The sequence below is a fragment of the Fragaria vesca genome, linkage group LG7, assembly GCF_000184155.1.
Source record: "Fragaria vesca subsp. vesca linkage group LG7, FraVesHawaii_1.0, whole genome shotgun sequence".
NCBI lineage: Eukaryota > Viridiplantae > Streptophyta > Magnoliopsida > Rosales > Rosaceae > Fragaria > Fragaria vesca.
The window spans coordinates 7,596,644-7,611,118 of record NC_020497.1 but is presented as its reverse complement, the minus strand read 5'-3'; the positions used below and the strand labels follow the sequence as shown (position 1 = coordinate 7,611,118).

The following is a 14,475-nucleotide window of genomic DNA, read 5'->3' as shown; positions in this document are numbered from 1 at the left end:
CATGGAGCCTGGTTTGGTCATGCTCCGGAAGTCCAGATTTCATCCCCGCTGCCGTATTGTATGAGAAAGCAATATATAGTTATATACAGTTCGACAGTTTTCCCTCCGGCACATGAGCCTTTGCTCAAGCCATATAAATGGATGAATGGATGAATGGTGTGAGGATAAACTAGCCCCATCAAACACTAAACAAAGAATGAATTTATTACAGACTTGTAAGAATTAAAATTAAACCGCACTGGCTCCTTGGAAGGAGTTCCATTTCCAAAGGTCACACTCCTCATCTTCGGCCTTAGTACTACTATCCCTTGCAGGCAACAAAGTCTCATAAGCCGGGCTCGGGGGCTGCTGCATTAGATCAAGTGTCAAATGTGCACCACTTTCATGGAACCTGTCCCAACTATGCTGATCAGCAGCAAACATCTGCTGCTGCTGATGACGGTGATGGGATTCAACAGAACTAGACGGCCATGACTGGCTTAGATAGTCACCACAGTCTTGCGTCGAATGGTTATTATAATTTGATGAGTCCTCCCAGTTTGAGTTTGGTCTTTCTGAAGAAGATATGACCTGGCGAGCCAAGATGGCTGCTCGGTTTTCGGCAATGAGTTCACGAAGTGCAGCGCGGGATCTTGAGGAGAGATCAGACGGAGAGAGCACCCAAGAATCATTACTACTTTTGGACGATGACAGAAGAGAGAGAGCACTACGTCCTGTCGGCGATGACGATAGGTATGGAAACCTCCCTGCTGCAGCCATCATCAGTCTTTTCTCTGTTGATCACAGAAAAACTAATATGTTTAGCTTTACTTTAAACCTAACCAACACGCAAAATTCAACCTGTACTAAAGGATAGCAATGGCAACATTCGAACTTCAGATGTCATCCTCTAAACCAAGTAAATTGGAGTATACCACCCTAAACTAATTGGTAACGCATACTTGATTATTACAAACTGTTGTGCACATTTAGAATTTGGTGTAGTATTTTCTAGTTTTGTAGTTTCTATATAACAAGGAAAAAAGAGCAAACACAGCACTTTCAGGTTACAAGGCCATTGAAATAAAGCTGCCTGTCATCAGTGTCATAGAGTCATGGTTGGTTTTTCAAATGAAACTGATCAAAGATATTTCTTCTAATTAGAAAGATGACTAATGCAAAATTAGAGTTCAGTATTTGTTTCTTTATAAATTTCTTAAAAGTACAATAAACAAAGAGATTAGATGAATTAACAAAGCCATGATGAGTGGTATATCTGTGCCCTTTACCTATAAGGAGGTTCAAGAAAGACAACAGAACTCCAACAGAACCGACTGTTGATGTAAAAAAACAAATTATAACAACACAAATGCTGAAGGTGAACTATCATTGAAAGATCTTATTGAGAAGAGACGATGGAACGCATGTGTAGCATATCAGAGATGATTAAAGGGGCAAAGGCATTGAACATTAAAAGAGAGTCGATATCTTTTGCCTCAGTGCTGATACAATTAAAAACGTAACAGTGATGGTTGGAGGAAAAGAATGTCAATGATCTAAATTTTAATGCTTCCTTGTTAGAAATATTTATAAATGTTCCCATGCTACCACCCCAAGTCAAGATATACATCTTGCCAGCTTCATTTTCCTTATCATTTTCTAAATAGGAAAGGGAAGACATCAAGGTACTAGAGCAATATCTGCAGGTTCCTATATATCTGAAACGCTTTAAGGAAAAGTGAGTGTGGCATATGTGAAGCTGCATTGTGGTGGTATGTAAGTTTGATATAGATATATAGTTGAGACCAACTTTCAGACAACTAAAGTTTGGGTGAACTGATTGTGCAAAATGGCATCGTTTATAACTTTAAGCTTGACCCCATAAGTTCTTTACATTTGATAATGTATTAAGGTTTCACCTATACATTCTCTGCTGATCTACGGTCTATAATTCCCATGAAGGTTGAGCCAAGACATGATTGGTATACGAGTGGAAGGACTGAAGGAATGACATATAGGTTAAATTTTACTAGATAGCCATTTTTCTAGGGGTGAACATTGGTAATTTCTAATGATGTGTGTACTTAACTTTGCTGTTTGCCTTGAAATGTATCATGAAAGTCTTTGGTGTTTAGGATTGGACTGGACTGGACTGGACGCTGTTTTAATGAAGACTGGAGCTTCTAAGTTAAAGGAAGTAGGTGGATTAGTTACAACAAGTTGAAACCCACCAGTATGTGCGATTGAAATGCAAGTTCCTGAGTTCTTTCGTCTCCTTCCATTCACTTGAACAAAAGTTAAGAGACATATCTTCTTTTTAGCATCAATTTTATCTTGCTGATCGAACAAACAGGCGGAAGTTATCATCATCAATATATGGGATTTGTGGGTGACTGGGTGAGAAATTAGACTTTTAATTCAGTGTCAAAATAGTGTTCCAGAATAAGGGGTGAAAGAACCTCCAAGGAAAAGGCACAAAAGGAGACAGAATAGAAATAGAGAAAGATACACACACCTTGAGAAGAGCCTCTGGCTAGAGAATCATGAGAGCATTTCCTTCTTCGCTCATTATGTCCAGCTAATCTCCTCCTACAACTCCTCTTAGATTCGTCAAACTCCGACACTACGTGAAACCTATACACATTTTCCCCACCACTCATTAGAGCATCTATAATCATCTCAATCAATCAACTAAAGTAAACAACGATCTGCCCACCTTTTTTTTTTTCTCATATATTCAGTTCATTCAGTAACAAAATTAGGGTTTATCACTTTATCCTATGTGAAGATTTTTTCCGCTAGAAATATTATTAATTTGTTGAAAATACATGTAAAATCTTCCTGATAAAAAAAAAATGATTTCATTAAACAAAACCAAAAATATTGTTAGACCCTTTAAAAAATGGTTTTTATTTTTTTTTTCAAAAAAGAAAAAAGAAAAAGAGAGATAAAACAAGGTGAATTATCCATGTAGGTCCTATTTTGACCCCTCTAGTTTTGTGTAGTTAGTTTCCAACTATTGTTTCCAGGAAAATTCTACCAACTGGGTATTTTACATGTAAGGTTTCACACAAGTCAGATCAAAAAGGTTTAAAACAAGGCCTGAAATACAAGTTGTCAAACATAGCAGAAATATTTTCTGGACACAAACTAACGAAGAAATTATTGTCTTTGGATCTAGATCAAAGTTTAACTTTTTAAGTATGAAATCATATATCTTCGGAAGAATGATATTCACACTTAACTTTCAATTATCTTCGGAAGAATGATATTCGCACTCTTTAACTTTCAATTAGGAGGTGTAACTAAAACCCCCAACATCGAACTCCTTTTCAGAAAGAAAAAAAGAGGATCTAACTCTTTCAGTTTTGGATGATTGAATCGGTAAGTTGCTAAACTGCTAACTGGAAAATAGTTGCTCTGATAAAACTGACCTGCTGCATTGCTGACAGAAACGCTGCTCCAACCCTAAGACGACTACCTTGGATGCCTTGGAGTGCATCTCACACACTTTGTGCCGCCGGTGGTACTCCTTTGCGCTCACCAGCGCCACTTGGCACCCCTCCACCTGACACCGCGGCACCTTCAACGACGAAGTTGAAGCCCCGCCGCCGCCACCAGCGCCATACAAGTTCTTGCCTCTCTTCATGGCCAAAGGGAATCCCGCCACGTGTCGGTGATGATGATCAAGCAGAGGCGGAGCAGCGTCCTCAAAGTAGTGCCTCTTCCCCAGCTTCAAGCACATAAGGTGCGGATCCGGAAGGTATTGGGACCCATGAAGACGACCGTGATGATGATGATCGCCACCGTAGAAATTCTGGAAGTGCTGCTCCACTGCTTGAACACCGTCGTTGTGCATCAGCGCGTGACCCAAACTCGCTTCGGAGCTCGCGGTGGAGCCGGAAGGCGGCTCGACGATGGTGACGGCCGCCGTTGCCGCCGTCATGTACAATATATCGTTGTTGCCATTACTATTACTATTACCACCATTATTCATCTCCCATATATCCCAAGCAAGATTTGCGTTATTACCATTCTGACCTGCTCTGCCGCCAATGGTCTGCCCAAACATTTCCATTATCGTCGATATAAAAAGCCAGGTGTTGGTGGTACAGAAGGAGAAACAGAGAAAGGAGTACTAGCTAGCTGTATAGTTATACGTGAGCTAGTGTAGATGTATGGTTATGTATGAGCTAGTAAGGCTAGTGTGAGAAGACGATACAGAGAAAATGGAGAGAATGGTTGGGGATGCGGATGTATGAGATAGAAGATATAAAAGAGGAAAACGGGATAAGGGTCAGGGAGAGAGAGTCAGAGCAGCGAAGGGTGTCTGGTTTTCCTTGGTTCTACACCATTGGGGCTAAAGAAAAAGCTGCACAGTGTTTGAAGAGAAGGAACACTGCTACGACACGTGAGAGAGAGAGATGGGAGCGCACGTGGAAATAGTGAAGACGGTGGAGCCGGGGGCCTGAGTCTTTCTGTCGCAACGATTTGATGGAAGAGGGTGACTGCTCTCTGAGTAACTGAGTTTCTGAGAAGAGAGAGAGAGAGAAGGGGAGGGGAGGGGGGAGAGAGGACGTTAAGAACTGTGATTAGATGGGTGAGAGAGAGCTAATTATGGCAAAGGAATTATTGTGTAGGTGTATAGTGTGTTATGATAACATATAGGGGGGTTTTTAGTATTTCTAACACGAAAAAAAGACATGAAGGCTGTGGTCTGTACTAAGTCGCAGAATTAGAGTTGGTGTTATGTACGAAGAACCCTGCGAATTAATCTGCATGCAAATAATTCGGCATAAACAGTAACTTAACTCTTAACCTATTAAACGTCCAGGCATCATACGGACGCCCGCTTAAGATACAAGTCTGCAGTTGTGTTGTGCCTGACTCGAGCTTAATTTCATGAGCCGCTTGATCAATTGACTTCCAAGGTTAATTCATGAATAGATGGTTATTTTCTTTTCTTTTCTAAGCACTATTGCTGTTTTGCTGATCTGTTTATATGAGAAATATGTGATTGTGAGTAGCAGGATAGCTAGGGAGACTCATTTCAGATGGTTATTTTCTCTCCTCTTCTTTATGGAATCTACTGTTTGGAAGTTGTTTTAGTAATTGTATGAAGTAAACTTATTGCCAAGGATACTATTGAGTAGATAAACTCATAAAAGTTTTAGTTATGAGATTAAAATTATGCCGCATTCTACAATTTAGTGGTTCATGAAGTTACTAATAAGTATGATTTCGGGTTCTGATTCTCATAATCTCACTGCATATGCTTTCCTTTAAAGTGCGAATCAGTTTTTAAATTTAGAACCCTAGCCTAGAAACCTCACTTTAATCTTTGTTTCGCGAATGAGACTAGAAACTTCACTTTAATACCAGAAGTACATAAACTCAGCTTCCCAGTTCAAAAAAAGAAGAAGAGAAAGTGAGGTTCGAATATAGGTTAGGGATTTGCTTGTGAATAGTGGGTTCCATCATATCAACTCCAAGATCTCACTCCAATTACAACAAAGATTGTTCCAGCTGTGACAGATTGTGACCACTCCTTGGTATTCTTTTTGAATGGTCAGAAATTTTAGAACTCATAGAGGACCGTTTCATTATTCTAGCTATGAAAAGCCTCATGGATCAAAATGTAGAGCAATGGTGATCTAGTTTCTGTAATCCAATTCCAACCGCAAACTAAACATATTTGAACATGAAACTGTATTTTTATTTTTATTAGTTAGTTCTTTGATTCTAATATTCTCATTATTTTGTTATAGTAACAGTAACACAAACTTAATAAAATTCATTTTAAATCTTCTGTTCTGGGCTTTATTGCCAAAACGTACAAGACTGCTTTCCAGAACTATTACTGTCGCACGCACTGCAGTGCTCTTCCAAATGCAACAAATTAACGATAGAATGCAGTACAAAACAACTTCCCAAAACGTTACATATTGGTAAAAGAGTGTTCACCAGTAGTCAATTACCTTCCTTTTTGCTTGGGGTAAAATGGTGAGGCCTAAGCCTAACTGTCTTCAGAAAAAGTAAAAACAAGTCTGCAGCTATAGATGGAAGTAAAGAGGATGATCAACCGAGTCAGGTAATCAAGGCAGCTGGTAGAGACTAGAGAGGGGACGACTTTTATGAGTTTTATATCCAGCATGCTGAATATCTTTTCCGTATAGGTAACTGCACTAGTGCAGCAGCCTGAGGTTTCTGTGTTGGGTAAAAACTAAAAACCACTTGGTATATAGTGCCTGCCTTCTGTTCACTTCATACATATCTACTGAGTACTGACATTGATGGCACCTGTCAATGCTATTTCTTCTTTACTGTATACCAAATTAATCAAACTTGCTCTTTTTTTTCTTTTTTCTTTTTTGTTGTTGAATAGATCAGAGTCATCAGACTAATTCTTTTTAGTTTTGGAAAAGGCTTTTTCTTTTGATGAGATTAGTTTTGCAGTTTTGGATAAGGATACAGACATATAACGAGGATTTCATATGATTCATCAGTATGATCATAAAACCCTAATCAAGTGAAGCTCTCTCGTCGTTCCGATGCATCTCTATCCTTTTGGGCAGCAAACATTAATAATAAAAATGACAGATCAATAGCGGGCATCTAAGGTGATGGGCCCGATTATAAGTCTGGACTCTGGAGCACCTGAGATTCCGCCACGTGTGCGGTGTATGGCATCTTTCCTGTACTCGCTTGTTCGGACTTAACGTGCATGCTCAGAACTCAGAAACCTACACTTGCTGGGAAAAAAAAAAAAAAAAAAAAAAAAACTAGAACAGTTTCTTCCCCAGCAAACAAGATCCAGAAAAGCTGGGATTGATATCAGTTGAGCAAGAAACTAATCCCCACTGTGTACTTGCCCGGCCCAAATGGGTTTCTTACGCGTGTCCCACAGCTTAAACCATGATTGATCGAGATACTAGATCATCATCAGTACGTACATGTAAAAAACTGCTCGAAACCAAACTGTAAGTTTGTGAGTCTCATAGGAAGCAAGAGACTCCGTTGTTTCTTTTAATGAAACACCAACAAAGATTTACTAAATATTTAGAAAGGGGGGACCATATATTTGTTCATCTTTGAGGGTCGTATATATATATAAGAAACCAGGGGACCATGCTTTTGATTTTACCATGAGAATATTGTTTTGGCCAAAATCATTTGTAGTTTTGTACGTACGAGTAATCATATGTTACCGGAGTTCGATCTATACCGGAGTTCTTCTAGATCCCTAGGACTAAACATAATCAGCGGATTGTTGAATCAAAATAAAATGAAAAAATATCTGGGCTGAGAAAAACAATAGATCAGTTGCTGAAGAACTTGTTCTGATATGAATATATGATCTTCATTTTCGTTGCCTTTTATTCTGTGGTCGTTTCAATAGCTAAAGGACATGTTAGTCCTTGTTGGAAAGTTGGCCTTTTGTGATTTGTGGGAACCAAAACCATGGTACTTTGATTTAAAGGTACCCCCAACTCCATAAAGACATTCGTTCTCATGTGATATGATATCCAAGAAAAACAATCTTCCTCAAAGAAAGTACCTAAAGGAGAAGATCTTCGCGATTGAAGCAGCAGGCTAGGGTGGGGAACGAGTTGAGGTTAAAAGACAAGATGATTAAGACCTTTCACGAGCGAAAAAAGATGTTAATTAACTTCAAGATAACACGAGTTTATGAAAAGAAGATAGATTTAAATGATGATACAGTTTCCTTTTCTTTTGTCCAAAGATATATTACCCGATTCATTCTGTTGGTCTCAACTCTCAACCAAATACATGAAAAAATTTTTTGGTGATTACGGAAATTTCGACCTTTTAAAATATAGAAATTTTGATAAAATTTCGGGAAAATATCGATTGCAGTAAAAAAATAAGAAAATTGACTGAAATTTGAAGAAAAAAAAGAAAATTTTAAACCAAATTTTAAAAGATGTTTATTTTCTATATTATGTACTATATTTGAAATGAAAACCTTGAATAAACATTAATATATAGAGAGTTGTAGTAAGTTAATGTGAAAATGTTAGTGCTGAACCTTTAATAATTTTTAAAAGTTTACTTTAAACATTTTTTTATATTTTTTTTATGGCTGGAAACCTAAAGGGAGGCTAGGCCATCACGCCTTATATACATATGATACATTTCACATAGAATTATATGAGTACTTTAAAACCACGTAGAAGACTTATGAGGTACAAAATTTTCATTTCAAAATTTTAGACGAATCTTTAAGAGATATATATTGATATGATTATATTCTTCATTTCAAAAGAAAATGTTAGACAAATACCATTACATATGTAATAGGAGGTTTGAATTAAGTGAATCAGTACATATATACATATAATTGAGTCATTCATTATAGATATGGTTGTCATAATTTGCTAACACTACTGTCATCTAAAACGTTAAGAGTTTACAAGAGTATAGGATACTAAGTATCAGACCAAAAAAAAAATAAGATACTAAGAAATAAATAGGATTAATTAGAATTAATCGTACTTATATAAAAATGCACTTCAAACAACCATGGCGTGTTCCTGCATGGGTGGTTGAGGAGTTTTCTCTTTTCCTTGGGCAACCAAGGTTCGATCTGCTTGTCAAGCGTATTGTCATGTTTTCTTGGATTTTAAAATTTGGGCCGAGTTTTGGTTCGGGTCGAAGTTTTGGGAGGTTTGACTTGAGAATATCGGGAATTTCGTCAAAATATCGCAAATTTCGGGATATTTCGCGAATTATCGAATATTTCGGACGATATGTACTTGGTAAGTGGATTTAATATCGAGACAGTGAAAAAACGAAAATATCGCCGAAATTTCGCGGATATTTTCGATTTTTCACTCCTTGACCAAACATACATGGCAACAAGATTTCGATAGGTGATTTTATGTTGCAGGAACATTAATTTTGGAGGCTGAATCTGTTGGAAAAATGGTGAAAATCACTATTTTATTTAACAATTTTAAATTAGATAATTTAAGTGGGTTGTAGGGTGAATGAGAATAATCATCCAAAATTGATTACTTGAAACGGTTTTACACTTTTCACCTTCTATAGTTGTTTGGATTCTATAACATCATAAGATGTTAAATGGAATGATAATGGTGTTAATCGTGTTATGAAAGGTGGTAACATTACAAGATGTTAACTACACCAAATGTGAAAAGGTTGTAACTCATGAATATGAATTTATGACATTCAAGTAGCTCCAAGGTTTTTCCATGTACAAATAGGTGACCTCTTACCTTATTCGAAACACACCAACTCAAATCATCTCCTCATCTCTTGAGTTCTCTCTCTCTCTCTCTAATTTTAGCTTTCTGGTGATAGAAAGAAGGTACAACAAGTTTGTCGGGTGTTCTTGATAGCATTATAGCTCTAAAAGCATGAGCAGTTGTTGTATTCTGGGAGACAAGTGTCATCAAACATTTTGCACCGATATAGAAGACATAATTTGTCTTAAAGAAAATGTGTGAGACATACGACTCGACTTCAATTTTTTCTTCTCATCTTACATCCGAGTTAGTAACATTGATGTTCTTCATGTTCATCTTGTGTTCTTGATTTTATAATTATAATTACTTATTTTAATTATAAATTAAATTTATGTGAATACTTATTTATAATATCTAACCCCTTTTCCTACGGAAGCAGCAAGATTATCAAAGCTTGGCATCTGTTCAACTAGCAACTGATTAATAGAGATTCACAAGTTAGTTCATATCGACACCAGGTTGCATTAGATGCAGCATTGCAGACTAATTAACTTTTAGAAGTAAATTTGCCGACCACCCTTATTTACACATCCTAATACCCATCTATCTCGTTTCATGACATGTGTCCTTTTTGTTAACTTTTCTAAACCATGGTTAACAGACAACAATAAATAAATATTGTTTTCTTTTCATTTACATGGGATTGATTGATTTCTGTTACCCAGAAATTACCAAGAACAAATTTTGTTCGACAATACCCAATACCTCAAGAACAGTTGTTCTTAACAATCCGTTTCCGTTCTTAAATACCCATTACCATACAAGAACAGTTGTTCTTCGATAATCATAAATACCAATTCCTTTACCCAGAACCATAAGCTTACCTCCATCGTTCTTCAATACCAAATTCTCATACCCATACCCATAAACTTAGCCGCTGGCGCTAGAAGAAGGAGAATCACCGGCGAACGTGGTTTGGCGAGCAGACTGAGATTAAGTCAAATTGCAGCTTACCTCCACATATGGATGATTGCTAACTGATTTGTAACATTTTTTCTCAAGCAGTAGTCTGGGTTTTAAAATACCCACTTTAACTGTAGACGTTTGCAAGAACTAGAGGATGCTTGAGATGTGCTTGAGCATTGTTAAGGATTTGGGAAAAGCTTTCTGGAGGTAGAAGACGAGAAGGGTTGAAGGGAGTTGAAGCCTTTTACTTTCTCTTTTACATTGATTTGGAAATAATCGTTGATGTTTCATTTTTTTTTACTTAATTTTATCTTTAAAATGAAAAGAAAACAATATTTATTTATTGTTATTTGTTAACCATAATTTAATATAGTTAACAAAAAAGACACATGTCATGTCATGAAACAAAACAGGTGCCGTAAAAATAAGGGTGGTTCGTAAATTTGTTTCCACTGACTTTAACTGGTTTGCTAATATATAAGGACCGCAGAACCTCCATGAACACTATTATATGCATGTGTTGAGGAAAGGAGACACATACAGTAGTTGTTCAATCAATCTGAGACAGCTGAGTATGCAATGACTATGGGTCCCTGAATGCATAAGTGCTTCCTACTTAGTGCACAACCTTCCATCTTTCTCCAACTAACAAAAGAAAGTGGGTGCAGAGTTGCAGACACACCCAGATGCAGAAGTGTACCACGTCATTTTACATTATAAAGACCCTACCAACTAGCTAGCAAAAGGCTCTAATTTCCCATCATTTTCATCATGAAGCAAAATTCGAATGCCCGCCCCAATTATTTCAGATTTTGATTCCACATGATTTATGCCAAGCTATTCATCTACCTGGAAACATGGGTAACTATACAAAATTCAACAGTTCTATTGGAGCTTCGTGCCAAGATCGTCACATGCATCTACAAGGCATTGGATGGCACTGAAATTATTGATATATCGACATAGATATAGGAGATATATGAGTCATGAAAAACACTTAACGGAAGAACAAGCAAAAAAAAAATACATCCAACACATTGTTAAATTGTCTAGTAATTCTTATGGTTGATAGAGAAAACTCCCATTGTTCTTGCATGCATATAAGTTCGAACATATTAGCTCTTTTAGCCTCTCTTATAACCCAAATTAAGCCTAATTCAAATATGCATACTGAAGTTGCTTTTAGATTCTCCATGGCGCTTAAGTATTTATGATCTATCTCTCTAAGGCATTGCTAGTGTGATATTTGATAATTAGAGGTATGGTAATTAACCTCCCTCTTTTAGACCTTGATGCCGTCGTGAAGTACGACATTATTGTTTTAACAAGTCTTTCCCTCATATAGGACTCAGCCGCTCAACAAACTTAAGACTATCCATAGGCCAAAGCGCAATGTGGTGGTGTTTTTTCCTCATCGAGTATGGAGCCATCTTTAGTCCCATAATTAATTCTCACTCTCAAGTCTTAACTAGGCCTTGCAACATTGCAAATTTCAAGTTTTTTGTTGCGTTTTTAACGACGGTGTCTTTTTTGGAAGTGTTCGGAAGTTCTTGCACGCATCAAGGTTAAAGTGAACCGAGAGTAATAACGCGATCTCGGCCGTACATTTAATCCAGCTTTTAAAAAGCATTAACATTGATATTAACTCTGTTAAGATGATTGGAAAAAAAATAGTTAACATAATAAAAACACATTCAGGTCAGAATGCAATTTTACCCAAGGTAGATATGAAAAGGTTTCTCTTTGAGAAACAAACTAACCTCCACCAACCAGTTCGCCACCATCGCCACCAAACCTGCTATCCAACAAAGGCCTTAACCACAACTTTATCAGACCCATTTAGATTGAATGCACACAGGGCACACTAGAAGATTCGAACCTCTACAACCCGAATCGACGACCCGAAACCATCCGATTGTATCTTATATTTCGGGCATATCTCGTCGGCGGACAACTGTCGTTCTCTTTGCCTTGTTCTCTTCTCCAACCATCGACGCAGGAGAGGGAATCGACGTCGGAAACTTCTTCATCATTGAATATTGCCTATGTGTTTGATGTTCTTGACCTTCTAGTGGTCGCCATCGGAATCCTTGAGGGCCTCAATGACGAGGGCGGCGACAGAGGGACAAGGGAGACGCTGACCGAGTTTCTGATTGTGGAACTGGCGTGGTCGATGTAGACCTCGACGACTTCGGAGGTTCGAACTTGGGAGGTATTGTTGGAGAGGCGGGGGAGATCGGGGTTTGTAGGCGGGGGGAGATGGAAAGAGTCAAAGAGGCAGAGTTAATTTTGTTTGATAGAGTTTTAATTTTTTTTTTTGGTCTAACCGATGTTTGCTTGATCTGTTTGGTTCATGTGCACCATGGTGCACTGAATCCGCTCTGTGCGAGTGTTATATATATATTTCCTGTAATCCCACATTTGTCAGGAATCATGGCTTATTAAAATGTAAAACTGAAAATGAAAGAAAACGCAGCGAGGCCGTAAGACTACATCTTCTTGTAATTCATATAGGGTAGGGTTTAACAATAAATACCAAGTCTACCCTTATATGGTTGATAACATTAGAAGCTCTAAGTTTGTAAAAACAGAAAAAAGAAAAAACAAACAAATGTGTGTCTTGGTCTTATGCCATCAGGATATGTAGTTAAAATAGGACTATGTATTCTTTATCATTACCATATTAGTAATTTATAATTCCTTATATAAAGAGCTCTTATCAATGAATAAGAGGATGATTCTCTATTCTCTTACTAGATTCTTTGTCTTTATACATTATACTTAATCACGTTATCATGTATTTTGTTCTAACCCTAGAGCAAATAGCCTACCATGTCAGGACCCACCCCGAATTTCACCCTGAAACTAGAAGTAAATCCTGCGGGGACCACCTTCAAGGAAAGTTTACTGAAAATTCAGCATAACCTCTCTTGAAAATGGACAACCCTTTCTAATAATACCTGTAAACACTTCTAAAAAACCAATTCCAACCTTAAACTCCTGGAGCCTTCGTGCTCCCCAAAACACAACATCTCCCAAATTAATTATTAAACTAAATAAAATCCCATAACAAATAATTCGTTAGTTCAGAGCAACTTTATTAGGGGAGAAATGGACTAGAGTTATAAATATGAGCGGAAGCTATACTAATGACTATGCCTCTTCTCCATTTACGCCCGACCCCAACTAGGCTAACCTGCACACTGGGCATTTTAAAACGAAGGGCCCAGGGGAAAACATTTGAAAACACGTTAGAGTGAGTGGACACAAATGAATTTATTAAAAATATTTATGCATTCCCATTTTAACTTCTGCGGAAAAATAATTAACAGCATGCAACAAGCTCAAAAACTCGTAAAAATTTACCGAATTTACCGAAACGTGGCTAGCCGCGCTAGTCACCAAACACTTCAAAAATAAGAGCCTCTCAGGCTAACATAAAATATGTATATATGTATGTACACTTGTCCATACTCCCTGTATGAATTCTTATTAAAATATAAGAAAAATAGAAGTTCATACAAGGCAACTACGCTTGCGTCCAACGCTCATGTCACGCATTAATGCGATGATACACTACGCCATTAAGGTGGACAGACGGGTGTATAAATATGTGCCCATACCCCCTATATGAATTAGATACTCATATAGGGCTACTACGCTCGCGTCCAACGCTCACGTCACACCATAATGCGGCTATATGCTACGTCATTAAGGTGGACAGACACATATGGCTAGCTAGCATTTATATACATACTCTCCTCATAAATATCCATATACAAATTCACCGAAAATCTCATTTTCGGTAACTCTCCTAAATAATAAAAATTGCCAATTATCATAAAAAAAAACAATATGCACACGACTCCACCGAAAATTTCATTTTCGGTAACTTTCCAAATAACACGATAGCCATTAAAAATAAGAACATTTACTTCGGAAAATGACTTCGCGAAAATAAACAATTCCACAAATTGATATTTAATAAAATCAATCATTTAATATGAAATCACCGCATGCTTATAATTTAAAACGAACGTCTACTCACAACTTTAGGCCTAAGCCTGACGTCAATCCGAGGTCTCTCCAATTCGAGCCTCTTCACGTCCTGTTCCAAATATAAAATTAATTTCTCAACTAAAAATCCAAATATTTATACAACATAGACAAAAATTAAACGTAGAGCCATATCCACGCTTATCATTGCCTAACTTCAATATTCCTAATTCTAAAATAGCTCCAAACTTCACCGAAAAATAATAGGCAGCCTTAACACAATCTTCACAGATTATACGACTTT

The 14,475-nt window shown here is 37.3% G+C and overlaps 1 protein-coding gene across 1 annotated transcript; it reads right to left on the bottom strand.

Annotated features, from left to right (window-relative positions):
• Nucleotides 1-228: 228 nt before the first annotated feature.
• LOC101309979 (squamosa promoter-binding-like protein 7-like) lies at nt 229-4,057 on the bottom strand. The gene is made up of 3 exons (XM_004308436.1): nt 3,414-4,057; nt 2,495-2,613; nt 229-773 (listed from the first exon to the last, which is right to left on the bottom strand). Exons 1-3 carry the CDS (start codon nt 4,055-4,057, stop codon nt 229-231), a joined length of 1,308 nt encoding a protein of 435 aa, XP_004308484.1.
• Between the last annotated feature and the right edge of the window lie 10,418 nt (nt 4,058-14,475).